At 61.9% G+C, this 25,935-nt stretch overlaps 1 protein-coding gene across 5 annotated transcripts; it reads right to left on the bottom strand.

Annotated features, from left to right (window-relative positions):
- Nucleotides 1-7,651: 7,651 nt before the first annotated feature.
- On the bottom strand, nucleotides 7,652-25,176 carry TRMT61A (tRNA methyltransferase 61A). Of its 5 annotated transcripts, none has more exons than XR_009223769.1 (6): nucleotides 25,057-25,176; nucleotides 21,074-21,433; nucleotides 18,112-18,378; nucleotides 11,568-15,894; nucleotides 10,892-10,998; nucleotides 7,652-7,904 (listed from the first exon to the last, which is right to left on the bottom strand). XR_009223769.1 is itself a non-coding variant. In XM_058567784.1 (4 exons), exons 2-4 carry the CDS (start codon nucleotides 21,402-21,404, stop codon nucleotides 15,635-15,637), a joined length of 858 nt encoding a protein of 285 aa, XP_058423767.1. In that variant the 5' UTR covers nucleotides 21,405-21,433; nucleotides 25,057-25,176; the 3' UTR covers nucleotides 11,267-15,634. The 5 variants fall into 5 exon arrangements, 2 of the variants coding, with proteins under 2 accessions (XP_058423767.1, XP_058423768.1); XR_009223768.1 differs by lacking the exon at nucleotides 7,652-7,904 and adding an exon at nucleotides 8,507-8,770; XR_009223770.1 differs by lacking the exons at nucleotides 7,652-7,904; nucleotides 10,892-10,998 and having other exon boundaries at nucleotides 11,268-11,676; nucleotides 12,055-15,894.
- Nucleotides 25,177-25,935: the final 759 nt, after the last annotated feature.

The raw sequence follows: 25,935 nt of genomic DNA, 5'->3' as shown, positions 1-25,935 counted from the left end.
CGGGCCGGCTTCGCAGAGCCCAGGACAGCCCAGGGTGGAGGGAGCAGCCCAAAGCGGGCATGGGCAGCTGGCAGCGCAGCTGTCGCCTGGGCCACCGCCGGGCTCACCTGCCCTTGCGGTGGTGGACAGGTGGCCGAGGCGCCGCCTGGCTGCATCTTCTGCCCCCAGATGGTGCATGGTGCTCCATGACCTGTCACGCCACAACCACGGCCACAATCAAGGGTCCGCATGGAGCCCTGAGGATCTCGCAGCTTCTGACTCGCCCTTCGGAGTTGGGGGTCTAGCAGGACTGTCTCAGGTTCTGGCCGGCCCACCCACCAACAGCTCACGTGGCCCATGGCATCAGGGTGGAGCCGGTGGCCTGGTAGGCAAGGGGGGCGTTATCTGCCAGCAGAGGCTGCTCCCTCCCTCCTGGGTAATTGGGGCTCAATCTTCAAGCCCAAGCCAAACCTACTTCCTGCAAATGCTACTTCCCAGACCCCAGACCCATGTGCTGGCCCCTTGGGGCTCTGTGATGCTCTGGCCTTGGACAGACACCCCCTGGGGCTGGGCCATCTCCATCCCATCCTCTGTCCTCAGGCCCCGCTGGGGCTCCTGTGTTTTGGGGTCTAGGGCAGGAGGGCTGAGAAAGTCAATGGAAGCTGGAAAGAAGGAAGGAGCTGGAAGCTCTGCAGCATGTGGGTGACCCCTGGCTGGGGGCCTGGGCCCTGGGAGTCAGGAGAGGCTGCTGTGGGCGGTGGGAGGGGAGGGCTGGTCCTTACCCTCCCTGGGCCTCCCTCGGTGCCCCCAGGGCTCAAGGAGCCCATCAGGCCCTGTCCTCTGTTTCCCTCAGCAGGCCTCCCAGGGCCCATCCCAGGCCGACAGGGATCAGGACACTGATCCCTGCACTGTGGGGCCAGCAGCAATCAGGACAGCTCAAGTGACGGTGCGCCAGGCAAAGGTCACCTGTCCCCTTGTCAAGCAGGCCTCTGGAGGCTGGCTTCATGCTGCCCATAGCTGCCGGGTGGGGCAGGGTATGCAGGGTGATGGCACTGGCCCCAGCAGCCTTGCTCACCCCCTTGGGGCCTGGCGGGTGACCCAGGGCATAGCAGGGGACCTTAACTCCTGGCTTCCAGCCTGGCCTCATGGTGGCAACGGCCTCTGCCCAAGGCAAGCCTCGGTGCCATCACTTTAGCCCCAGGAGCAAGGCCCTTTCCCCACCTCCGCCCCTGATGTCGGCTGCCTCCTGCTTGCACTTTTTCCTTCATGACCCCAAGCATGCCCTCTGGCTCCAGCCCACGCACCTCCCCCTCCATGAAGCCCCCTCTCCCTCTGCCACCCCTCCACCATGCCCTGGCCCAAGGAAGCTTTGTGAGGTCTCTCAGCACCCACTCTCCCCCTGCTCTGAGCCCGGCCCTGCCTTTCGAGAACACCCTCTGAGCCCACCTCACACAGCTTCATGCCACAGAAAGGCTGCCTGCTGCCTGGGAGCCGGGCTGGGGAGGCTCCAGGGGGCTCGAGGTAAGCCTGGCGGTAGGCCCCCACCTGTAAGCCTGGCACTGCTCAGCCCTCGGCTCAGGCCTTTATATTGAAGGGTTGACATTGCTAAGAGCTCAGGGCCTTTCCCAGGGGCCTTGGGATTCTAACAGACAGCAGCGCTTACCCCAAAGGACAGATGCGCACACGGGGGTCACAGCTACCTCTGCAGGCGCGGTAAGAATTGCCTCGAGACCCACCTGTTGGTGAGGGAGCAGTCCCATTTCCCACACCTCTCCTCCTCCTCAGGAGCCAGCACCTGCACAGACTTGGTTGGGCTTGGGGACCCCTGGCTAGCCCTGTGTTGTCAGACGGGAGGCTGAGACAGGGGAGCAAATGGCCCAGCTGTGACCCTCAAAGGGGACCTGAGTGTTCTCCCCCAGGAAGCAGCCCAGCCTCTCCTCAGGGCGCCTCCCCAGGAAACTCACCTCCTCTGCCCTTCTCCCGCCCACCCGCAGTGGGGTCCTTGTTGGCAGGGGTCAGGGAACATGGGGTCACCTCCTTCCTCCAATGCCCAGACTCCACCCTTTGACATCAGTGGATGACTAGGGTCCCCTCTCTGTGCCCCGCCAGGCCCCAGGGACCACCTGAGGCCTTGGCCAAGGCAGCTGCCCACCAGCGCTTCTCTGGGCCACTGTCTGTAAAGTGGGCGGTGACACCCACTCCATCGTGGGGTTGAGAGGTCAATGAGGCGCATCATGTGGGAGGGAGCCCAACAGGTCCTACCACCTCCCAGAGGTCAGCCCTTTCTGAACTCACTGCCCCTCATGTCTTCCCTTTAGGCCAGCGTGTCCCCTAAATCCTGGCCCTTCGCCAAGCCTCTGAGGCCCGAGATTCTGTGTTCTGTGTGCATGCATGTGTGTGCTGTGGGCCTGTGTGCATGCATGTGTGCATGTGTGTTGTGAGGGTGTTTGCATGCATGTGTGTGCTGTGTGCACGCACACATGCGTGCATGTGTGTGCTGTGAGCCTTGTGGGTGTACCATGCATACATGCATGTGTGTGAGGAGGCGGGACAGAGATACTCTGCTATGCCCCCGCACCTCCTGCAGCCTGAGGGTGGGCAAGGGGCCTGGGGGAGAGAGGAGGGCTCAGAGACAGGCAGCAGCCCCTGACTGAGGATGGGGCCTAGGCAGGGCTGGGGAGGGATGCTTGGCTGCTGGCTTGAGGTATCCTGGGAACAGGCCCAGAAGGAAGCCTGCGCAGCAGCAACGGCGGCGCCATAGCAACACTGCACAAAGCACTGGCCTACTTACACCCCGCCCCCGCCTCGCCCTGCTCCTCTCTGCTGCCGTGCCCCAGCCTTGGGGGGCTCAGTGCCCTGGAAGCCTCAGGCCTCCTCCTGGCCTCCGCAACAGTGGATGCTGAGCCCGGCCGTGGAAACTCAGTTTCCTCATCCGTAAATGGGAGTGGTGGTGCAGAAATGTCCAGCACCCAGTAGCTGCTCAGTCGAGTAAGCCCCCTCCTCGTCTCTTGGTGGACTGTGGACCCAGTCGTTGTGAAAGGGCTTTGGGAGTTTCCAGCCCTGGAAACCTCAGGGCTCTCTGTGCCGCTGGGATAGCTGCAAGCCCCAAAGGTCTCTGACCCCGAGCAAAGGCCTCAGGAAGGCCCCCAAGTCAGCACAGCGTCTGGGTGGGAGGGGGCAGCCAGGAGCATTGAGGACAGAGCCCCGAGCCGCCCGCACACCCCCTCCTGGTACAGGGTCCACGGGAGGGCCACTGCCCTTCACACGCCCAGACACCCTCTCAGCCTCTGTCATCAGCGTGGCCAGGACTCTAGGGCCAGACTCCACTCAGGGATGGGGGGACTCGGGGGAGTCCTCGTTCTTTGAACGAGACCCCCTGGACCTGACACTAAGCCCTGCTGACAGCACCAGCTCACAGTGCCTGCCTCCTGGACCTGGTCTGACCTTCAGGGCCAGCTCCTTGCTCTCTGCCTCCTCCTGCAGGAAGCCCGCCTGGCCTGGGGCCCTGGTGCACTCAGAGCTGTGGGGATGGGGACAAGTGTCTGCAGGCCCAGGAGGCTGAGCAAGCTGCCACAGGAGAACTGGGGCATTCGTGGGGCAACCTGAGTGACCTCTGCCAGCCAGATTCTGTCTGTGACATCCATGTGGCCCTGCCACCTTTGGCCACCCTGGGCTACACCAACCCAGCAGGGTCTCACTGAGGGGTTATCTCAGGTACAGGGCAGTGCCCCGAGGAGGGAGGACCAAGGGCCAGCAAGGCTGTAAGGACACTTTGTGGAGGACCCAAGGCTTGGGGACAGGAAGCCCTTGGCTCCATGGGGGGTAGATGTCACCCAACACCATGCCTGGAAAACCAAATGTTTTCCTGACCTCACCTGGGGAGCCGGCTGGGCTGAGGGGCCTGCTGTGTGACCTCAGGCCTGAGCACGTGCTGGGCCTTGGTTTCCTCAAAGGGACAGGCAGCTGTGGGTGTCTGAGCACAGGCTCCAGCTGAGGAGCTCCCCACCCTGCCCCAGCACTGGGGCCTGCGGGTCTGTTCCAACTCCCCCTCCAGACTGGGAGGCCCCGCCCATCACCCTCCATCCACCAGATGCTCTTCTGCATCCCCAGGGCCAGCGCCCAGCGACCATCTGTGGAATGAATGAAGGAGCATGGATGAATGAATGAATGAGGTTTGGAGGGGAGCAGCCCCATGCACCCATGTGTGAGTGGGGTTGGGGTTGTCTGTGCGTGTGCACACGCAAATGTGCGTGCCCCCTTCCAGGCGCCAGCTGCAGCCTCCCTCCCCTCCCCTGCCTCAGCCCCCCTTAATTTATGCCACTCACTGGTCCCCCGCCTGGCGGCAGCTTTGTCCCCAGGCGGATTCCCAACGGCCGCCTTTGGGAAGAAAGGGCCCTTCTCTGGCCGGTGGTGAGGTCACCAGGAGAGGCTGGGCGCACACAAAGGCCGTGCCCCACACCCCCACCCCGCTAGCAGCTGCCTCTTTGTCTCCAGCTCTCGGACTAGGAGAGACCCCAAGGGGCCCCAGTGAGGCCTTGGCAAAGCCTGGGCTTCCGTCTCAGGAAGAGGACGGAGTGGGGGAGGGGAGGGAAGCAGCCCTCTCCTCTGGCTTTGCTCCTGATAAGTCACAGCACCTGTTGAGGTGCAGACTCCACCCCAGAAGCCATGCTGGGCCCCAAGGCAGCCATGGGGGTCCTGGCCCAGTGGGGGAGTCTGTACAGCTGTCTGTCTGGGTCCCCATGACAGGCCAGCAAGCTTCAGGGTTGGGAGCTGCAGGAAGGGGAGGGGGAGCCTGAGGTGTTAGGAGGCAGCCTGGGGAGGGGGCAGGCAGCTCAGCCCCTGGCCTGGGGTGGGCTCAGTCAGGGAGAGGGGCTCTGGGGGTGATATTTCTTGCCCTCAGCTGCTGAAACCAGTATCTTCCTGGATCCCATGACGCCTGGCACGTGTATTTGTGCATTTGTCTGTGTGCATGTGTGTGTGTGTGTGCATACGTGTGTGGTGGGGTGAGGGGCTGGTAGGCCTTTGCACCCCTGGGCACTTCCCCATGTGGTTCCCAAGGAAACCCCCACAAGCCCAGCCGGGGAGCTCCCGTGGGTACCCTACTCCGTAGGGAGTGGGGGCTGGGGCTCAGAGAGGGCGAGTCTTCTGCCGCCAAGCTGTGGGGCTGTGAGGCACTTGCACCTCTTCTGCCGTGCTGCTTTTCCCAGCTGTCCCAGTGAAGGCGAGTCACCTCCTTCCAGACTGCACTAAGCACCTCGTGGTGTGGGGACCAGGGAGCCAGCCCAGGGGGAGTCAGTGAAGACGGGGTGGCCGAGAACAGAGCGACAAAAGCTGTGAACAGCAGCAGTGGGGGAACCCGAGAGTGTGAAAGGGCGGCCACATGCGCCACTGCATTTATGGAGCGCTTGCTGTGTGTAGGGCCCAGGACAGGGGAGATTCAGACTCGTTCCTGGACCACAGGGATCACATGGTTTAGCTGGGACGCTGGGCACCACCGATAGATCAGAGATAGGCTGGTGGGCTCCTGGGACGTCACTCTCGGGACTGTGTGGGTGGAGGCGGCCCTGTCGACCGGGACTGAAGGTGCTGGATGAGTGACTGTGAGGGCAAAGGCCTGGTGGCCAGACCCAGGAGCTCAGTAACCATCCGTGGGGCTCCGAGGGCCGGCCACGCAGACCTCCCTGGCCGCTTGCCGAGCCCCTCCCCCCCGGCCGCCAGCTGGCTCACTCAGCGGGAGCTCAGCAGTCTCTCCACGGAGGGAGGAAGTGGAGCCCAAGGGAGCAAAACAAAACCCCTCTGGCTTGTCCCAGGCAAACAGAGGCCAGGCTGGACACTGACGACGGTCGCCAGAGGCTTGGGGCCCTGCCAGGCATGGCCACAAGCAGAGCCAGCCCCAGCCAGGCTGGGCTCGAGGTGGGGGTGCCAAGCATAAGAACTGGGAACATGGGAGGCAGTGGAGGGCGGGGGTCCCACCCAAACCTCTAAGCTGTGGCCAGGACCCCACGGGAGCCCTACATTTGGACGTGGGGGATGAGCCAGGAAGTGTGACAAGAGGAGGCAGAGGCCAGGAGGAGGAGGCCGGCCCGGAGGGCTGGGTCAGCCAAGTTGTAGGCACCCTCACTGGCCACCCTCCAACTGGGCGCCCAGCTAGTGGGCCTGGGCCATGGAGGGTGCCGGGAGGAGGGGCTGGGCAGCCCGTGCGCCTTGGTGTCCCTGCCGGGGCTGCTGAGCGGGGGCTGGGGGTGGCCTGGGCCCCCAGTGATGCCCCCGCTGGAAAGCGTCTCCTTCTCGGTTGCCTGGTGCCCGGAATGTCCATTGTGCCTGTAGCTTAGCAACGCGTGGCGGTCGCCTCCGCTGCTCCCGCCCCACAGCTGGCCGCTGGCATTCCTCGGCAGGGCCCGCGCCTCCACAGGCCGGGCCTCGTCCACCCGAGTGTGTCCAGCGGCTCAGAGCCATCAGCGTCCTGTGTGTCCAGAACCCTGGGTGACTGAGGATCCCGGCCCAGGCGGCCACGGTTCTGCTGACTGCCAAGTGCTGGCTACTTGCCCTGGTGGCGCTCTGAGAAACCACGAAAAGTCTCTCTTCAGAGTTCGTCGAATTCCCTGGTCCATGCCCCTGTTTAGATTCACTTTCTTGGCAAATGTAATGATAGTGACAGAAATCAGCCGAGTGGCTGCCTGGGGCCGGGCAGGGGAGATGGCCTGGGAGGAGGCAGAGGGGGTTACTCGCTGCACACGTTGGTCCAGGACTCCTGGAGCCAGGCAGTTAAATGGGTGTCATCCATTTGTATATAAATTATACTGCAATAAGATGGATTTCTAAGATATCTTGTGGGGGCACAAAACAAGGTCAGGCCTGTTAGTAGCAGCGGGGTCGGGGAGAGGGGGTACAGGGCTGCAGGCAGGGTCTGGAAGGAGGAGACAGGGTGGTCATCTGGAGTTGGAGAGGCCAGAAGAGGGGCCCATCCAGGGGCTGTGGGATAGCACCTTCTGGGGGCGGGAAGTGAGGGGGGCCCTGCAGCCCCCAGCTCCCTACTCCTTTCTGCCCTCCGATGCTGGGGGCCACTCTGGAGGCCCATCCTTGACCACAGTAAACTCGCTCCTGGGTCTGTGGCCGTCAGATCCACGCTGGGAGGAGGAGAGAATGGACAGCTCACCACTGCCCTGCCGGGGACGGGCCACCTGTCTCTCCCATCTTTCCCACAACACATGACCTGCTGGCCACTCGGCCAACCTCAGACCCTGCTGCCCCCAACACTGGACTACCTGAGAGACACATGGGGCCTTGGACTGAAGAGGAGCCTGTGGCCCTGGGAGGGAGGCTGAGAGACGCGACCCTGGGGCATCTGCGAGGGCAGGGATCTCTGGGTGACTTGCTTCCGCTGCCTGGGGAACCCAGAACAAACAAATTGTTGAAGCAGCCTGGGGCATTTTTTCTTTTTTTTTTTTTTTAAGAAAATCTTTTTAGGGCCAGCCCCATGGCTTAGCGGTTAAGAGCAAGCACTCTGCTGCTGGCAGCCCGGGTTCGGATCCGGGCGCGCACCGACGCACTGCTTCTGCGGCCATGTTGAGGCCGCGTCCCACATACAGCAACTAGAAGGATGTGCAGCTACGACATACAACTATCTACTGGGGCTTTGGGGGGAAAATAAATAAATAAATAAAAATCTTAAAAAAAAAAAAAGAAAATGTTTTTATTATGGAAAATGTCCAAGAAACGCAAAAGCAGAGAGAATAGCAAAGCCTTCCAGGTCATGGAGTATCAGGGTTTCATCTCTATGCCCCTCTGCTCCCCCACCCAGGTTATTTTGTGGCAGATGGCAGCCACTCCATCATCTCAGACTATCATTAACACACCTAAAAAAGTGTCATTCCTTAAACCCACGAAATATCCACTCAGGCTTGAAGTTTCCCAATCGTCTCATTCTGTAAAATAAAACATTTGGTTTGTTCAAATCAGGACCTGAAGAGGTCCGTGCACAGCACTCCTCTGCTGCCTCCTCCAGCTCACTCCAGGAGCCCGAAGCCTCTGCCAGACAGAGCCGCTGGGGAGACCCAGCAATCCCAAGAGGAGGGTCTGGGACTCGGCACACACAGTCCCACCAGGCTGAGGCGAAAGTAAGCTCTAATGGACAACAGTGCAGCCTTGAAAAGAGCGAGTTGGATGGTGCTGGAAGCTTCCATAGAGCTGTGACTGCATCACTTAAGTTAATCAAGGTGTGTTTTGTTTAAGAAATAAAAGAAAGAAAAGACGATGAGGTTGAGAGATTCTGGTTCCTCTGGCAGTGGTCACAGGGCCCCCTACCCCAGAGTTCCAGATTCAGTAGTTCTGGGGTGGGGCCTGGACTCTGCATTTCCACTGAGCTCACGGGATGCTGATGCAGCTGGCCCAGGGACCGCGTTTTGAGAACCTCAGCTTCATGGAGGTTTCATGAACATACCTGTGTGCCTGGCACACAGGTAGCAGGGAAAAAAAATACATTTATGTAGCTGGGTAAGGGGTACTTATTACATATATATATATGTAGTTGGGTAAGGGGTACTTATTACATTGTTACAAGTATAGGTTTGGCACCCTAAGGTACCACTTCGTGGCAGTGTACCCAGGTGACAACATCAACGTGGGCTCTGAGGACCTGTGACATCACCCACCTCAGTCCTCTCAAGGCCACTCTGGGATGAGGAGGGTAAAACATCAGGAAAAAAGTGGGTGGGAAATAAGATGAAACAGGGTGAAGGTCTATATACTCTTGACAGATGGGCAGCAAATTTGGCTCTGAGCTTCCTAGTGGCTGAGGCAAAGAGGGAACAAAGATTAGCCAAACTAGTGCTTCTCGAACTTTAATGCTGTTCGAATCACCTGCAGAATCTGTCTAAAACACACTGTCTGATTAGGAGGTCTGGGAGTGGGACTGGGATTCTGTGTCTCCTAACAAGCCCTCCTGGAGATGCAGGCACTGCCACCCACAAACCACATTTTAAGTACAACTCAGTGTTCCTGGGATGAAAAGCATTCAGGAGAGCAGGTCTGTCACTCCAGGTACCAAGAGCCCTGTGCAGCGTAGGCGGCCTGGCTGCACCCAGCACTCTGGACAGACCCAGGAGAGGAAGCCCTGAGGCCCCTCCAGGGCAGCGGCCCCAGGAACTCGGCCTCTCAGCCAGGGTCACGCCCGGGGTGCTTTAGCGGTCAGCCAAGAGGGTGGCCAGCAGAGAGGGGACCGAAGCCCAGGCCGTGGGAGGACACTTCTGTCTCCCCAGGGAGGGCAGCTTGGCAGAATTCATCCTGGGAGGACACATGGTGACACTGCTCCAGAGACAGGAAGTGGGGGGGGATGCTGAGCTTTGGATCATGTCAAAGAAAAGGCCGCCCAAGCATCTCTTCTTCCCGCAAAATGCACGTCTGAGTTCAGACAGTGAGGGACTTGACTCCAGATGGTGTCCTAGGACACAGTGTTTTCTGTCCACCTGTCCCTGGGCCACCGGGACCTAAGTCCATGCTTGGCTGTGTGGGGCAGACTGAGAGTGGCCCAGGGCCCAGGGAGGGACACGAGGGCCGAGACTCAGAGGGTCCGCCTGTGCCTAGTGCTCCTAGGGGCTGGCACACACGGAGGCTGTGAGGGAGTGTGGGAAAACTCGGGGGATTTGGGGTGAAGGGGCTGTAGACCACATGGGGCCTGAGTAGGGAGGGGAGGGGCCCCTGAGGACATCAAGGCCTGAGGGCCTGGAGAGATATGTGCCCCCAGAATCCTTCGAGAGGTGGGGTGGCCCCCTCCCCACCATCGCCTTTATCTGCGATAGAAGGAAGCTGGGCCCAGGAAGGAGTCAGAGGAGGGGACTTTGCCGGAGACAGGGCAGGAGGGCAGGGCTCGGGCCACACCCCTCCCAGGTGAGCCGACCCTGTGTCTCTGCCTGTGAGGGGGCACCAGTGCCGCCAGGCGGCCCAGAGCTTTCTCACACCACCTGGCCTCATGCGTATGGGGGCTGATGGGTCCTAGGGAGTAGGGGGAAGGAGCAGGGTGGGCAGGAAGGATGGAGGTGGCCCGCCAGGGCCAAGCCAGGGACGGGGATGGAGCGGGGTGAGCAAAGGAAGCAGGAGGAGGGATGGAGGGGGCCGGCCTGTAATAACTCTCTGCCCTGTCCCCATCCCCGCCACTTCTAAAAATGTGCCCGCACCCGGGCTGCTCCCTCTTTGAAGGGACAGATGTCGGGGAGAAAGCTGATTATTGTCCAAGCCTGAAGGCTGTGACCGGAGCTCTATGGTGAGCGTGACCCAATTCGGAGCTATTCTCAGCCTGGTGGGAACCGAGTTATTCCCTCCCGCCAACGCTGCCGCTCGGAGGCAGCCTGACTTTGAAATGCCCTCGTTCTGGCCGCCTGGGCACAGACATACAGCATGGGGAGGGCGGGCCAGGCTGGCGGGGCCCCACAGTCCCGCTCCCTGCTCACGAGGGACCCACTGTGCACGGTGCCCATGGGGGCAGAGAAGGCCCTGCTCCCACATCCACACCCTCTGCCTGCGGCCATGCAGCTCCTCCCCTAAAATTGCAGTCTCTCTCTCCACCCGACTTGAGGTTAGGCCATGTGACTAAAGGCTTAAAAAGTGCCTGCATGACCAGGCTTGCCCCTACTGGGCCTGAGAAGAGCATGCACAGGCCAGGCCATGGTCCCAGGAGGAAGGGGAGAAGCAGGGGCAGAGCTATGTTTACACGGGCTCAGGCCCCACACATCAACAAGCCCGGCTGAGGGCGGCCAGGAGCAGCCAGACCACAGATCCGAGAGAGGAACTGACTGCTGCTTTCAGCCTCCGAGTTTTTTTTTTTTTTTTTTTTTTTTTGCAGGGGAGGAGTATTTACGGGGGAGGGGAGTATTTGTTATGCAGCACATCTGTGGTGACAGCTAACTGATACACCTACCTTGAAAGCTGTGGAGGTCAACTGAAGTGCCGTCTGCCCACGCCCAGCCTAATGTTCTCCCAGTTTTTGGTGTTATTACACAACTATAAGCACCGTGACGGGATGACCTGGATTTTCCAAAAAAGTCTCAATGTCAAATCTCTCCCATTATCCTGATAAACTATTCAAGCACCTCTGAAGGTGCAAAAAGCTATTCAAATGGCTCAAAGTGCAAAGGACATTTCTCAGATGGACCTGGAAGTGGCCCCCAAATTCTGGCCTTGGTTGGAATCTGAGAGAATGGGGGGGCTTCCTGGTGGCTGCGGCAGCCCCAGCTCCCACTAATGATAATAACCATAGAGACAGTCAGTGCAAGGTCAACATGATACTTAATCTCACGCAGTCCCCTCCCTGCTCCCGCCCCGAGGCAGGCCCTGTGTTCTTATCTCTGCAAGAGAAAGGGAAGGCACACGTCACGTCACCACAGCACCAGAGGGAGGATGTGACCCAGGCTGGCCCAGAGCCTGAGCCCTTAAGTGCTCACATCCTTCCCGAGGGCAGACCCGCAGGATCAAGGCCAAATTCCTTATCCCTCTGTGATGGCAGGGGCCATATCCCAGCGAAGCCTTCCTGACCCCCAGCACAGGGTTCAACCCCTTCCCTTGCTTTGCTCCCACTGTGCACTTCTCACCCGCACCGTCTGTGCTACGTTCCCGGGAGCCCCTCGAGCACAGGCTGGGCTGCCCTGAATGTCTGCGACCCCGGTGCCAGGAGGGTGGGGCACACGGCAGGTGTTCAGCCCACATCTGTGGACGAGAGCACCCCCTGAGGTTGGCAAAGAGGGTAGAGTCGAGGATTGGCACCATGAGCCCCCACCTGCACCTCCTTCCTGGGGACATCAGAAACCAGGCCCTCCAGCAAGGCTGCCCCTGGGGACCCTCTCAGGAGGAGGCAGGGACACCCCCAGACTGGCACGTGAGCCCATCAGCCCCTGGGCAGGGTGGGGCTCTGGGTCTGGGTGCTTCCAGCAGCCCTGCAGACAGGACAGGCAGTTACCAGCCCAGGAGGTCGCAGGGACGCTGCCTCTGCATCTAATCGGGCCTTTCCATCGCCTTCTCAGGGCCTGCCTGAGGGTCTCCTGCCCGAGGCCTGCCCACTCCCACCTGGGAAGGCCTCCGGCTCACCCTCCTTCAATTTCCATCAGCCCTTCCAGACCCTGCCGGGCCTTCACCTCTTCTGAGGAGCCTTCCACGACTATAGCAGAAATCTCTCTCCCCTTTGGCCTCTTTGGTCGCACGTAAGGGGACCATGCCAGGTGGGAGACTGTGTGATACGGGAGGTCCTGGTGGGCAGGCAGAGGTAGGAGGCCTGGATCCCAGCAAGTCTCGTCTCCTCTGGGCCTCAGTTTTCCCATGTGTGCAATGGCCTGGGGTGGGGTAGAAGCAGCAGCATCTCCCTCGGCCACGAAGCCTGGGTCCCTGGGTCACGAAGCCTGCCCGCACCAGCACACAGGCTGGAGGCAGGAGAGCCAGCATCCCTGGGAGAACAGGAAGGCAATGGAGGCCAAGAAAGGAAAGAAGCAGCAGACTTGGACCGCAGCGGTGACGGGGTCAGGGGTGGGGAAGCTCTCCTCCCCCTCTCCTTCCCTGATGTCCTCGCAGGGCGACAATCCCTCCTTGTCACACTCAGCTAGACAGAGAGCGGCCCCCAGCGACCTGGCATCCCTTGTGTATCAAAACCCACTCTGGGTCCTGAACCCACGCTGCCCCAGGTTGGGCACAGGGCCGGTCCCTGCCCCAAGGGGCTCCCGTGGAGGGGGTGAGCCCCTGAGAGGCGGGTGAGGACGAAGCAAAGCGAGGCCAGGAGCAGCACACACTGGAGCTGAGGCAAGGCCCAGGGGGCTTCCTGGGGGAGGCAGACTCTAATCCCGGCCCTAGGGTGGGGTCCTGGCCTGGGCCCCTCTGAGCAGTTCGCCTTCTGGGGCTCAGACGCGGGAGCTGGGGCAGCTGCAGAGCGTTAGATGTGTCACATCTCGGCTCCTGGGGCCGGAGGCCGGGCAGGGGCAGGGTGCGGGAACTTCCAAGGAAAAACTGAGGGCCAGAGGTGAGTGTCTGGGGCCAGTGGGGAGTTCCAGGCTGAGTCCTTGCCCTGTGACCGGCCCCAGGCTGCTGACTCAGGAGGTGATTGTCACCGACCTGCTCGTTGGTCACTCACCGTGGGCCCTGGCCTTGCCTCTCTGGGCATCAGGCTCCCCATCTGCAGAACTGGGGAGCCGCTTGGCTTCTGCTCCTGTGTGTAGGAGCTCCCAGGCCGGGGGCAGCTCTGCAGGAGCAATTGCTGTCATCCAGCATGGGGTGTAATCCAGCATGGAACATGTGGGAGCAGAAAATGGTTGAACAGGATGCTCCTGTCTGGGGGTGGGCAGTGGGAGGCACTGAGAGACATTTGAGTGGGGCCTTGAAGGATGCACAAGAGTTCACTGCTGGCCCAGGGCCAGATGGGGCTCCAGGTTGAGGCCGAGCTCAGCCTGGATGGCTATCTGGGGTAGGATTGGTGCCCAGAGGTCCAGCGGAGGCACAGGGACTCGTGTGCAGGGCCCAGCAGCACAGACGAGGGGCTGAAGGGCCGCCCAGATTCAAGAGGGCAGCTCTGTGCCGGGTGAAACTGTGAGCAGGGACAGGGATCCAGGTTTCCTGATGCCTAACCTGGTGGCCCGCCACCCAGTTACCCATCCTGGGGTGGAAGGGCTTTCCCACTACCCCTCCAGCTCACACAGACCCAAGTGCAGGCCCATCTGGAAAATGGGTCCCAGCCCAGGCCTGCATTCCTGGGGCCTGTGTGCTCGGTAGACGACGGAGAGCTGCGCCCCGCATCAGAACCTGCAGGCCTTTCCCTAAGGCCAGGGTGATGCCCAGGTCCCTCCTCTGTCCCGTAACCTAGACAGCTGGTCAGAGGTCAGGACAGGTTCTGGAAGGGGGGACAAGACGCACAGAGAAGGGCTAGTGGTTCGAGGGACCCTGAGGGACTAGAGGGGGCACAGGTCTCGCCAGGAGGCTGTGCGGAAGGAGATGGGAGAGGGGAGGCTCCCAGCCCTGTGACACTGCCACCAGGAGACTGGTCCTCCTGCAGACCTACCTCACTCGGTATCCCTTCAAGGACCCAAAGGCCCAGGTGGGGGCCTTGGGCCAGGATGGCAGGCCTGGGGGTCCTTCTTGAGTTCTGGGCCAGTTAGGGAGCACGAGAGGCAGAGGCAGCCCAGGCGCCCATGCTGGGAACTCCAGGCCAGGCCAGGCCATGGGGGGAGGGCCCAGCGCTCTGGGACTGACTGACACACACACGGACCTCCCCCTACCCCCAAGGACAAGTGGACCTTTCTGCAGCCGGGTGGGGGTGGTTACACACTTGTCCCTTTGTCCACCACATCCCAGGCCATTGTCCTGGAGTCCAGAGCTGCTGTGGTGCCTGGCCTGGGACAGGGAGAGGAAGGGGCAGGGGTCAGGAGGGCTGCGTGCAGGGAAGTCCGGCCTGGACACTGGTGGGGGGAGCGGGGGTCTGGCCTCATGGGGCACCAGGAAGACTAGTCAGCATGGCGGGGGCAACAGCATTTATTTCTCCGCCAGGCATGGTCAGGGGCCAGCCCCATGCCAGCAAAGTACCTTGGGGCTCTTGTCCTGACATGGGAAAACTGGGGCTCCTGAAAGCCGGCTGAGGCCAAGGGCAGACACACAGGCCCTTCATGCACCAGTGGCAGGCAGGCATGCCAGCTGCACACCACAGAGCTGGAGACCAGGCCAGGCAGGGCAGGGGACAAGTGCCCTCAGCTCCGGCATCTTGCCCTCTGTCCTGGATGCACCTCTGTGCCCCCATAACCCCAGTGTTCCTACGAGGGGCAGGGACATCCAAATAGCTCTGGGGTTGGAGAGCTGGGGTCCAAACAGCTCTTGCAGGGACGGGCCAGGTCATCTGAAGCATGTCACTGTCCTCCTCAGGCTCCTCTCTAAGGGACGCTGTGTGTTCTCACTTAGTGACACGTCGGGGGCTGTGGCTGGGTCACGCTGCAGAAGGCACTTCCCAGGTGTCGGAGAAGCAAGGCGGGTGGGCGGGGGCTGCCCCCTGCCCCTTCGACAGGAGTGGATGGGGGACACTCCCATGTGGCCTGTGCAGCGCCCACGGGGTAGGGTCAGGCCTGAGGCCGCCCAGCAGGGTTGCCTCTCCCTAGCTGCTGGGCCGGCCTGGCCCCGTCAGCACCAGGGAGGGAAAGGAGAAGCTGGCTCACAGACTGTGTGGGGCAGCCGGGCCTCGGGGTCCAGGGGTTCGACGCGGCACCGAGCACCCAGCCTTGCTTCTCTGAGTCTTTGCTCCCCTCCCCGCCCTCGGCTTGGAGCCACCTGGGAAGGGGTCAGACCTGGGCTCTGCCACCTGCACCCCTTGGCATCAACACTCAAAAAAGCCTACGGCGGTGGAGACTTCGTGTGGCAACAAACAACAGCAGGACGGGGACACTGAGCACGGCGGTGACGCGGGCAGGAGGCCTCCCTCCCCAAGAGCCCTGCCAATGCTCCTCCACGATGGCTGCCCCTCTTCAGCCACCCAGGAGGCCCCCAAGCCCCGCTCTGCCTTCCGTCCCTTTCTAAACACAGGCCCCGTTTCTAAACACAGGCCCCGGCAGGCGTCCGCTGACCATATAAGGAGGCCTCTGGCCGAGCTGCGCCTCCCTGCCCGGCCCCACAGCATTTCCAGCTCCCTGGAGCTCCTGGCAGCCCGCTAGCCAGGGGACTTTGTGGCGAAGGTCAGGTAGCCGGTGTGGCCCACGGCCTCCTTCATGGGCGTGCCGCTGCGGAAGGGGCCGGCGTCGGGGCCCGGGCTGGCTCCCAGGTCGGGTGCAGGCAGGCTGATGGTGCGCACATTATACACCTGTGGCAGCACCTCCAGGGTGCTCAGCTCTGAGAAACCACGGGCCGCCAGCGCCTGGCACGTGCGCTGCACCTGCTCGATGCATGGCGAAAAGGAGCAGAAGCGCCCACCTGCGGGGGAGCAGGACACGGGTGTCAGAGGGCAGGGGAGCCGCAGGATCCCCCGAGCCCTGCCTGCCCACCCCTGGCAGCCTCCTCCTGCCCAGGTATCTGTGGGCAACCCCGTCCCTGCAGGAGCAGACGTTGGTACAGAAACCCCACTGGGAGAGCGTGATGAGGGTGGCTACCTGGACCCCGCCCTGCAGTCCGGGGGTGTCCAAGCCCTCGGGCCATGGAGAGCTGGGGCCCCAGGTTAGAGGCGCCGGGCAGAGGCCACAGGGCAGGAGCTCTCCAAGTAGAAGGGGCTGCCCAGACCAAGCCCTCGCATGTCCCAGGCACGGGGCCAACCCCACTACCCTGACCTCATGTGGCCTCCGCAGGCACTACCATCCTGACTTCCACAAGGCAGCCAAGGGTCAGGGGTCAGGAGCCAGGGTGAATGGTGGGGTTGGGAGTCAGGGCGGAGCCTTGGTACGGCAGAGCCCAGCCTGGTGAGAGTGCTGGGCCCAGGACAGCTCTCACCAGACAGCGCAGCACCGGGCGGGGGTGGGCACAAGGGACAGAGGCTCACGGGTGGGCAGGGGCCACTGCTGTCAGAGGAAATTAGAGGCTGTCGCCCGCTCCTGGGAACAGGAGGTACCTACTCTGAGGGGAGCCCGATGCCCAAAGGATGACAGGGCGGGGGTGGGAACTGACAGCCCCTTCCTGCTGCCTCCCACCAGGGCCCGCCCACAGAGTCCCTCAGCCTGGCCCGGGGCCAGCCCAGGTCCCCATCCTGGCGGGGAGGGTGTGGAGAAGCCAGAGCAGGGGAAGGGATGTAGCAAGTCCTTGAATTTCCCTGAGGCCTGGTCCCCTCAGCCATACCCAGGGACACAGAACCCCAGGCAGGGCTGCGGGTAGGTCTGGGCTTGGAGGAGGGGTGTGCAGCTTGACGCCAACTCAGAGAGGGGACAGCGTCACCCCCAAGAGGGGACCCAACCCCTGTGCACACTGCTGGGGAAACTGAAGCCCCACTAGGCGAGGGCCTGAGCCTGCTGGCCCGCCCAAGGTCCAGAGAACCTGGGGGCCACACCTCACCTGGGCCGGGCTCCCACAGCAGGCAGGCAGCCGTTGGAAAACGCCAAACCCACAAACAAGCTGGGAGCCTCTGGGCCCAGAACAAGCAGATCTGGGGACAGGGCCCAAAGGAGGGGACTTAGAAGGGCACAGGGGAGAGGGGACAGGGACAACAGATGGCGTGGCTCCCTGTGGGCCAGCCATGAGGAAGGAGTCTCAGCAGCAAGGGGGAGGCCCCAGAGTGTGACTGCCTGGGCTCGGCTAAGGCTGGGCAGCCGGCTCTGGCCTCCCTGGGACTGGGGCCTGGGCCTACAGGTATCTGGGGGGAGAGCTGAAGCGGCGGGGATGTGGGGAAGCCAGGGCTTCCCCCTCTCCCCAGCCCCAGGCAACCTCAGCAGAGACCAGGGACACCGGAGTCCAGGGCTGAGCCTGAGCCAGCTGTCAGACCTACTGGGACCCACCGGGACCCACCTGCCACCGCCTTGCTGTCTGAGCCAGGCCTCAGCATCTGTCCTTCAGATGGGCAGCCCCTCCCTCGGCACCCCAGCCTGCTCCCCTTCCTTCCGCGCTGCATCCTCAGCTGGGAGGGGGGAAGAGGCCTGGCTGCCTGAGCTGACTCCTTCTCCAGAAAAGGGAAAAAGCCAGGGCCTCGCCAGCGCCTCCCTGGCTCAGGGCCCACGTTCCCGCCTCTGCACCCAGCATCTTCCCTAAAAGGGGCTGGCTCGCCTGGTTTGTGGCTGGGGAGGAGGGGAGACTCTGCAGGGAATGAAGGCTGGGGTTAGGGCCTGCCCAACCTCTGACCTCTGCCACGCCCCGTGGCCCAGGTCCCACCTCTCACTCATGCGGGGCTGCCACGTTCCCCAGGGGCCTCAGACATCTCCCACCTCAGGGGGGGAGTGGGCAGGGCCAAGGAGCAGGGGCCCAGCTGGAGCCAGTTCTCTGCAATTCTGACTCCATTTCCAATCCTCGCCCTCTCCCCGGATGACCTCCCAGAGACTCCCCTGGCCAGCCTGATCCACCCCTACCTCAGGCTAAAAGGGGCCCTGGCCTGGCCACGGCTACTCCGTGGCCTGGTGGTTTCTGACCTCTCTGGGCTTCAGATGACCCAGAGCCGGGACCAGGCCCAGGACCTCAGCCCCCAGGGCCACACTGCCCCCGGAAACCCTGATGTACCTTCGACCTTTAGGGCGTCCCAGGCGTGGCCCACAGCCTCCCAAGGTGACGGGATATCCAGGAAGACAGCGTCCGCCACGTGGCTCACGCCAAAGCCGCTGCGGCACACGTCCTGGTTGCGCACTGTCACCCAGCGGCCCACGCGGTGCTCCTGAAACTCCTCCCGTGCTTTCTCGGCCCGCTGCTGGTGGAACTCCACTGTGTGCAGGTGGCCCGTGGGCGCAATGGTGCGGATGATGGCATGGGATACTGAGCCGCTGCCGGTGCCTGGCGGGACAGGGCAGGTGTCAAGAGAGACTGCTGGGCCACCCAGGAAACAACCCCATCCTCACCCTGGAAAGACCCACAAAGGGCCTACAAGGTCAGCCGATCCCGGGTTACCAGTGGGCATCACTCCGAGAGCTACCAGTTGGCTCGGCTGCCCTGGGTTTGGGACACCACCCAGGGCTGGGGGAGCAGGAGAGGGTGAGCTGGGATTGATTAGTGATGTCTGCCGTGGGTCCAGGTGGGAAAGCGGCAGCCCTGCGCAATTCCAGCTCTGGAGCAAACCCTGCTGCCAGACCTGGAGACCTGGAGCCCGGGGTTCTGACTGGGGCCGGGACTGGCCTGAGGCCCCGCAGGGTCTGGACAGAGCGGCCAAAGAGGCTGGGCCTGTCCCATTGCCTTCCATGCAGTGGCTGGTCCCGAGCTCTGGAGCCCCTCGGCCCACTAGGGTGGGTCCATCTCCCTGCCCCCCAATCTGCTCTCACTGCACGGGATGCAGCTCTGCCCTCACCTTGTTTGACCCCATGGCACCGTGACACAGTAACCAACCTGCCGTCGAGCTCCTTTCTTCCCCTCATGTCCCTAGTTTTCCTCTGACGCGCCGGCCACTCCTCAGCTTCCTTCAGGGCCGCCCCCGTGCTTGACTGCCTGTGCTGCAGGGCCGGGCCAGGGCCTGCATCTCCCCATCCACCCCCCGTGACCTCCCGTTGCCCCATGGTTTCAGGTGCCACCTACTTGCTGACAACACCCCAGTGCCATGTGCCTCCACTCCAGATTCCCACCTAGCGTCCACTGCACACTCGCCTCCTCCCCCTTAACACCCAAACCACTCTTGGCATCAAGTGCAAAGCTAGACCTGACCCAACCCCAAACCCACTCCCTGCCAAGCCTTCCCCAACGCAGTCAACACCATCCATTGCTCAGCCAGACATCAGGGGGGCGCCCTTGACTCTCCCCTCTCCCACCCCACATCTGACCCACCAGTAACTTCTGCCACCTCCTTCCACATCTCTCCAGGAGCCACCCTTTCTGCCACCTGCCCACCACATCTGCCCAGGCCCCTCCCTCCTGGCTCTCTGCACCAGCCACCGGACTGGCCGCCTGCAATGCTGTCTCAACACAGCAGCAGAATTCTCTTCACCCCGTTAGACTGGGCCTCTCCCCTCTGCACAGCCCGGCCGAGCTCCCTTTCCACACTGGGCACGGTCAGACTCCTGATGACCCTCTGAGCTGCACCTTTTTCCTCCCTGACCTCACTTCCTGCTCCTGCCACACTGGCCTCCTTGTTGGTCCCTCACTCAGGGCCTTTGCACAGCTCTCCCTTGGGGTGACACTCTCCCTTGGCTTTTGATAGGTACCTCCTTCTCATCATTTTCAACTCAATGTCCCCTCCTCAAAGAGGTCTTCCCTGAGGACCCTAGCTGGAGGGACCCCTCTCTGAGTCACCCTCAAACACGCAGCCCTGTCTTACAAGCCTCACGGCAATCAACAGCACTGAAATGGTCACACCGGGTTTACTGTCTGTCCCCCTCTGAGCAGAGACCTGGCCTGTCTTGTTCACAGCTGTACCCATGGTTCCTAGAAGGGGAGCTGGCACACGAGAGGAGCCCAGAAGCGTGCCCGCTGACAGAGCTCTTTTCATCCAAGTGGGGCAAGTCCCTGGCTGTGGGTGCATAGGGAGCAGCAGGTGATGGAGATGGCTCTGAGTCCTGCTGCTCTACCCGCCACTGGCACCCCCATGTCCCCTCGTGCTCAGCAGTCAGCTCTGCCCAGCCCCTACCTACTCTCTGACCCACAGCCCAGGTTCTGTATCTGACTCTTCCCATTTCAAAGTGCTTGACTGGGCAACAGGAACCATCCAATTGTCCACATGGAGAAACTGAGGCCCAGAGAGGGAAAGGATGGCCTGAAGCCTTCAGAAAGTTGGTAGCAGTGGTGTTGGGAACTCTTTGTGACCCCAGAGCCCAGCTGCTCAGGCCATGAGGAACATGCTGGAAATCTAGGTGCATCTGGGTCTGGGCTGTTCTTTGCCAGGCTGCATGCTGCATTCTCCACCCCAGGTGGCCCCAGCACCTGCGTGTATGTGTGTGTGTGTGTGCGTGAGTGTGTGGAAGGGCTGCGAATGGCTGGCCTTCAGGCACTTCCACCTGCACCCCAGGCCCTGGGCTCAGCGACAATGGTGCTGGCCAGGGATGAACACAGGCAGGCTCCCCACCTACAATGAGAACCCTGGAGCAGCCCTGGCCTCCCTCCAGGAAGGGCCAACTCTTAGCCCTGGGCCTGGGGCTCCCATTCGCAGCAGTCAGGGACTGCTAGGTCAGGCACCCTGCGCCCCTCTATCAGCACAGGGTTAGGGACTGGCAGTCAGCACCTTGGTCAGCGCCCAGTGGCACTCTGGCCCCACCCACTAAGGCAGGCAAGACCCTCACTGGGCACCAGCTCCTGGCCTGGGGAGGCTATCCTTGGTCCAGTCCCATCAACTCTCACTCAGATGACAGCACCAGGCTCCTACCTGGCTTCCTTGCTTCTGCCCTCACTCCCTACAAACAGCCTCCCAGAAAGATCCTGTTGAAACAGAAGCTGAGTAGCCATGCCTATGTGCAGGAAGAGCAGGCCAGACGCTGTCTGGATGTTAGGTCTGACTTCACCTTTGTGTCAATGTCTCAGAGTTAGAACTGAGGCAGCCTGAAGAACTCACCGGATTCACAGACCACAGAGCCAGGCCGAAGCTCCAGCATCATAGTGAGCAGGGCAATGTCGGTGGAGTAGAGGATCTGGGTGCGGTGCGGCAGGTTCAGCGTCCAGAGCTCCGGTGTGGGGTGCAGCACGTACACCCAGCCACCTCGGCCACAAGTCACCTTGGAGCCAAAGGGGCGGCCAATGAGGTCTACTGAGTGTCGCAGGACGCCGTGCCGGGTCTGGGTCTGTGCCCCGCGCTGCACGCGCACTGCCACCATTGCACCGTGGCCCAGTGACAGGATGGCCGTGTCACCCTCTTTGATCAGCTCCTCGTACGCCACGAAGCTCATAGTGTTGCTGTCTAGCAGGTGCCTGGGACCTGGGAGGAGGTGCATGGGCATGAGTATGTAAGGGCGCCAGAAGAAAGGATGTGCACCTGGGGTCCAGGTAAGAAGGCTCTGAGGCCCAGATCCTGAGCTGTGGGGGTGGGGTGGCTGGCTCTGCCCCTGGCACTGTCCAACAGGGCAGCCCAATAGGGCCGCACCCTGGCCCGACCTTTGAAGCCCTTCTTGGTCTCAGTCATGAGACAAAAGCCATCACCCCAAATCACAGATGGAGAGACTCAGGCCGGTCAATGGCAGAGGATGGGCCCAAGGACTCCCACAAAGGACCTAACCCCCTCATCAGCCTTCTCCAGGACCCCGGCTCCCATTCTCCAAATGTGAGATGAGGGAACGGCCACCAGCGGGGAAGCAGCAAACGGTCCGTGAGGTCATCTTCGGGTCAGGCTCGATTCCCCGGAACCCCCCTCTCCCCGATCTCCCCCAAGGAGGGATTCTGGGCGGACGGGTGGTAGAGGGATGCTGGAGATGTAAGGGCCCTCCAAGCAGAGGCTGGGGACGCGCAGCGGGCCGTAAACGGACACACTGGCCCGGCCTGTGCAGGGGCAGGGGGCGGGTCAGGCCAGGCTGGCACCGGGTGGGGGCGGCCCACGGCAGGCTGGAGGGAAGCGCCGCGCCCGCCGGGCGACCCCACTCGTGCACTGCCACCGTGGCCCCGCGGAGTCTCACCGGCGACGCTCTGCCGGCTCCCGCTCGCGTAGGCTCCGCACGTGGCTCCGACACGGCGGCCACAGCACTTCCGGCTTCAGCCGGGCCACGGCGCCTGCCGATGACGTCACGGCGTGCCGCCGCTCGCGCGCGGGATCCCGGGACCCGCGGACGGCCCCTCCCGGCCCCCGGGGCGCGCCGCCTGGCCGCCTCCTTGTCTAACCCGCTTTCCAGTTTATACAAGCTCATGCAGAAGACAAACTGAAAAAGACAGTCAGCCGGGTAGTGCCGGCTGGGACCGCCCCAGGGCCCCGTGCCGCACGCTGTCACAGCCCTGAAGTCCCCGGGATGGCCGGCCCCCGGCTAGCTGCCCAGTCCCCTATGAGGACACTTTGCCGTGGACGTTTTGTCACTGCAAACCGCTCTGGGAATACCCTTGACTGGGCCCCAGGATGAATTCCAGCAAATGGAATCGCAGGTCAGAAGGTCGTTCCAGAGGTGCAGGAGATGGTGGTCTGGAAGGGTCTGCCTCTCCCTGGCCTGCCTCCCCTGCAGGGGCACATTCTCCGGAGTGCGGAAGCTGCTCCAAGGAGGGAGGAGGTCTTCTGTCCCCTCTTGGGACCCAGGGCAGGAGAGCTGGATGAACTGGGCTCACTTTGGGGTCAGTGAGGACAGGGCCAGCGGCCTGAGCAGGGGACTGGGGGAGGGGCAGCTGGAGGACAGGGGCAGAAAAGGGAAGCTGCAGCCCTATCCTGTTTCAGCAGGGCTGATTCAGAGCTGGCTCCTCTGTGGAGTGTTGTGGGGGAGGGGGCAGGGGACACGGATTGGTCTTCCTCTAGCACTCAGCTCCCTGTGACCAGGGCTTGTCCTATTAGCCCTGGGGACTGGAAAGGGATAGAGAGCCTCCCAGTGCACTCAGCTACCCTGGGGCTTAGCCCGGGCCCTAATCCAGAACCAGCTAGCGACCCTAGGCCACTCTTCCCAGGCCCGGGCTGCTCCAGCCTGGCAAAGTGGGAGTGGCCAGGCCCAGGAGAGCCAGCCCTTTCCCGGAGCCCTGCCACCCTGTGGAGCACTCTGAACTCTCCCTCCTCTGGGGCCAGTACTGGCCAGGGTGTCTGTAGCCTTTGCCATGGGCCCCTCAGAGTCAATGGTGGAAACCCAGGTGCCTAACCTCAGCCCCCTCCATGCCCCTGCCCTGCTGGGCCTGGGTCTGGGAGCCCCCAGGGTAAGAAGGTGAAGGGCCTTTGGTGGCCTCACTCTCTGTGGGTTCATGTTCCTGTGGGGCCAGCGCTCTGGCCACCAGCTCCCTCTGTGGCTGCATCATGGCCTTCCAGCCTCTTGGACTCAACCTTGAGACAACCCAGCCCCATCCTTGGCTTGCCAACCTCTGTTCCAGGTGACTTTGCTTCACCCCTGTGTGATGCACCCACCTGAATTACCCCCTAACTGCTCCTCAGGAAGGTCTCAACTTTCCACTTCTGGGGTTCCTCTTCCCCAGCCCCTCAGCTGCGCTGTGGAGCTGAGGCTGGGCGCTTACTAAGAGCCTAAATTAGGAATCGGTGACTTGGCGGTGGTTTCCTGTGGTCCCAACTTCCCACTTGTCTCTCTGTCCATGACTGGCTGGCCAGCTCCTCCAGTGCTTCCTCCTCCAGGCAGCCTTCCTAGAGCTGCCTATCCGTTCCATCGGAGCGTGCCCCAGCCCTCAGTCTGAGTTCTCAAGCACTGGCCTCTCCCAGGCCCCAGCTGATTACCCAGGTAGAGTGGGCACCTTGCCCAGGACAGAGTTTGTATATAGGGCTCCCCTAACAGGAACTGATGCTATATAAGCCCAGCTAAGTGTCATCACATTGAATCCTCCCCACAATCCTATGAGGGAGGAACCACTTTACTGATGGGGAAACTCAGATTCAGAGAGGTTAAGTAGCTTGCCTAAGGTCACACAGGCAATGTGGCCAAAGTGGGGTTGGGATTTAAAGCTGGTAAACCTGGCTCCAGAGAACCAAGGGCAGATTTGAAGAAAGGTGGAAAGAGGCGGGAAGGACACCCCTGAGAAAAGCGTTAGGGTTGCCCTGGAGGAAAGGGAGAAGCTGAGGATGCCCACCGAGGGAGGCTGCTCTGCCAGCATCCCTGGCAGGAATCAGGTGACCCAAGGTCCCATCCTCTGACCAGCCCAGCCTCCTATCCCACCGTGCTCTGTGACACAAGGCAGCCCCTACCCCTCCCTGACCCCAACCAGCTTTCCTTTTGGGTTCTGCAGAGCTCAGGGACAGGGCACCAGGAGGAAGCAATGCCCACCCTGGCTGCATTCTGAGCACAGACTCTGAGGATGGCCTCTGCTTCCCTGCCTGGAGCCTGGCCCTGCCCTCCCACCTGGCCCACCTCTGCCTGCCTGGCCCTGCACCTATCCCACTGAGCGGGGCCGTGTTCTGTGGATGAAAGGCCAGTGACTCTTTTGAGGCTCCTCGCCCCCTCCAGGGCCGGGTGGTTAATATGTAACCAGGAATATCTGAGGAACCAGGACCATAAACTGGCCTGATGATGTCACCCAGCTTCTCGCCCGGACGCTGCCAAACCGGCTCCTGTGGCCCCTGGGAAAGAAAAGTGGAGGGTCCACAGACGAGGGCTAGGTCAGCTGGGGGCAGTGTTCTTCTGGCTGAGGTGGAGGCTGGCACCCTCCAGCACCACCCTCCTTGCTCTGGGACCACACCGGCTCCCAAGCAGCCCCTGTCTGGTGGGGATCTCACCCTGACACTTGAGTCTAAAGGCCTCAAAGTGCCCCTCCTTTCCCCCATCACAGCTGCTGACCACTTGCACTGTCGGTCTGCGTCCAGCCCAGGCTTAGCCCGCCAGGGGAACCCAGTGTGAGCCTTGGGGGTCAGGTCAGCACAGGGCCAGGCACTCCAGGATCACTGAGCGATTGCCAGACCTCTGACCCAGACCCTCTGTCACCCACCTTCTGATCTTCCTTTTGCTTATCTGCAAAATGGGGACAACACATCCATCTCAGAAGGCAGAGGATTGCCGGAGCCCCAGGCAGGAGCATCCCCAGGGCCTGACCCTGGGCAGGGCAGCCCCAAGCCTCTGGACCTCACCTCTCCAGTGTGGACCTTGCTTGTGGAGGGAGAAGGGAACGGGGGTCCTTCCCTCCCCCCCCCAAGAGGGTCACACCCTTGGCTGCCTGAGGGTAAGGCGGGGAGGGTGGCCTTCTGAGAAGCTGCAGAAGCTGAAGACAAAGAGGAAGCCCTGAGTACACCCTCCCTCCGCCCCGGCTTCTGAAAGCCCAGCAGCTCTCATATCTGGAAACAGAAACTTGAGCCCATCAGGCCTTTGGGGGTGGGAGGTGGGGAGGGCAGCTGCAGATATTTCTAAAATTGGGGGAAGGGGCTGCAGGGGGCACAGAGTGCAGGAATTCCAGGCTTAAGGGACACCTGCTGTCTGGCCAGCCTGGGCCATTTGCCTTTTTACGTTGGTTTGTTTTATGGGTCTGAAAAAACGCTGACTGGGAACAGGTCAAAGCATGCTAAGGTGAGCCAGGGAAGAGGCAGAAGTCCCCTCTGCGGTAACCAGGGCCAGCCAAGCGAGACTCTACACCTTTGATGAGCACATAGGCAGAGGTGGACCCATCTGCTCGGCCTTTGGGTCTTTGCTCCAGTGCCTATTCCTCAGAGCGCTGAGTACACTGGAGGGCTCTGCTCTGCCCCGCCCCCAGTGGCAGCCGGCTCCTCCCATCTCCTGTTATTTCCTTCACCTGGCTGCTTGCTTACCGCCAGTCTTCCCCAGCAGCAGCCCAGTGGTCACCTTGCTGCCCACAGAGCTCACTGTGCAGTCCTGG

This window comes from Diceros bicornis, chromosome 24 (assembly GCF_020826845.1).
Source record: "Diceros bicornis minor isolate mBicDic1 chromosome 24, mDicBic1.mat.cur, whole genome shotgun sequence".
Taxonomy (NCBI): Eukaryota; Metazoa; Chordata; class Mammalia; order Perissodactyla; family Rhinocerotidae; genus Diceros; species Diceros bicornis.
This window is presented reverse-complemented; position numbering and strand designations above follow the sequence as displayed.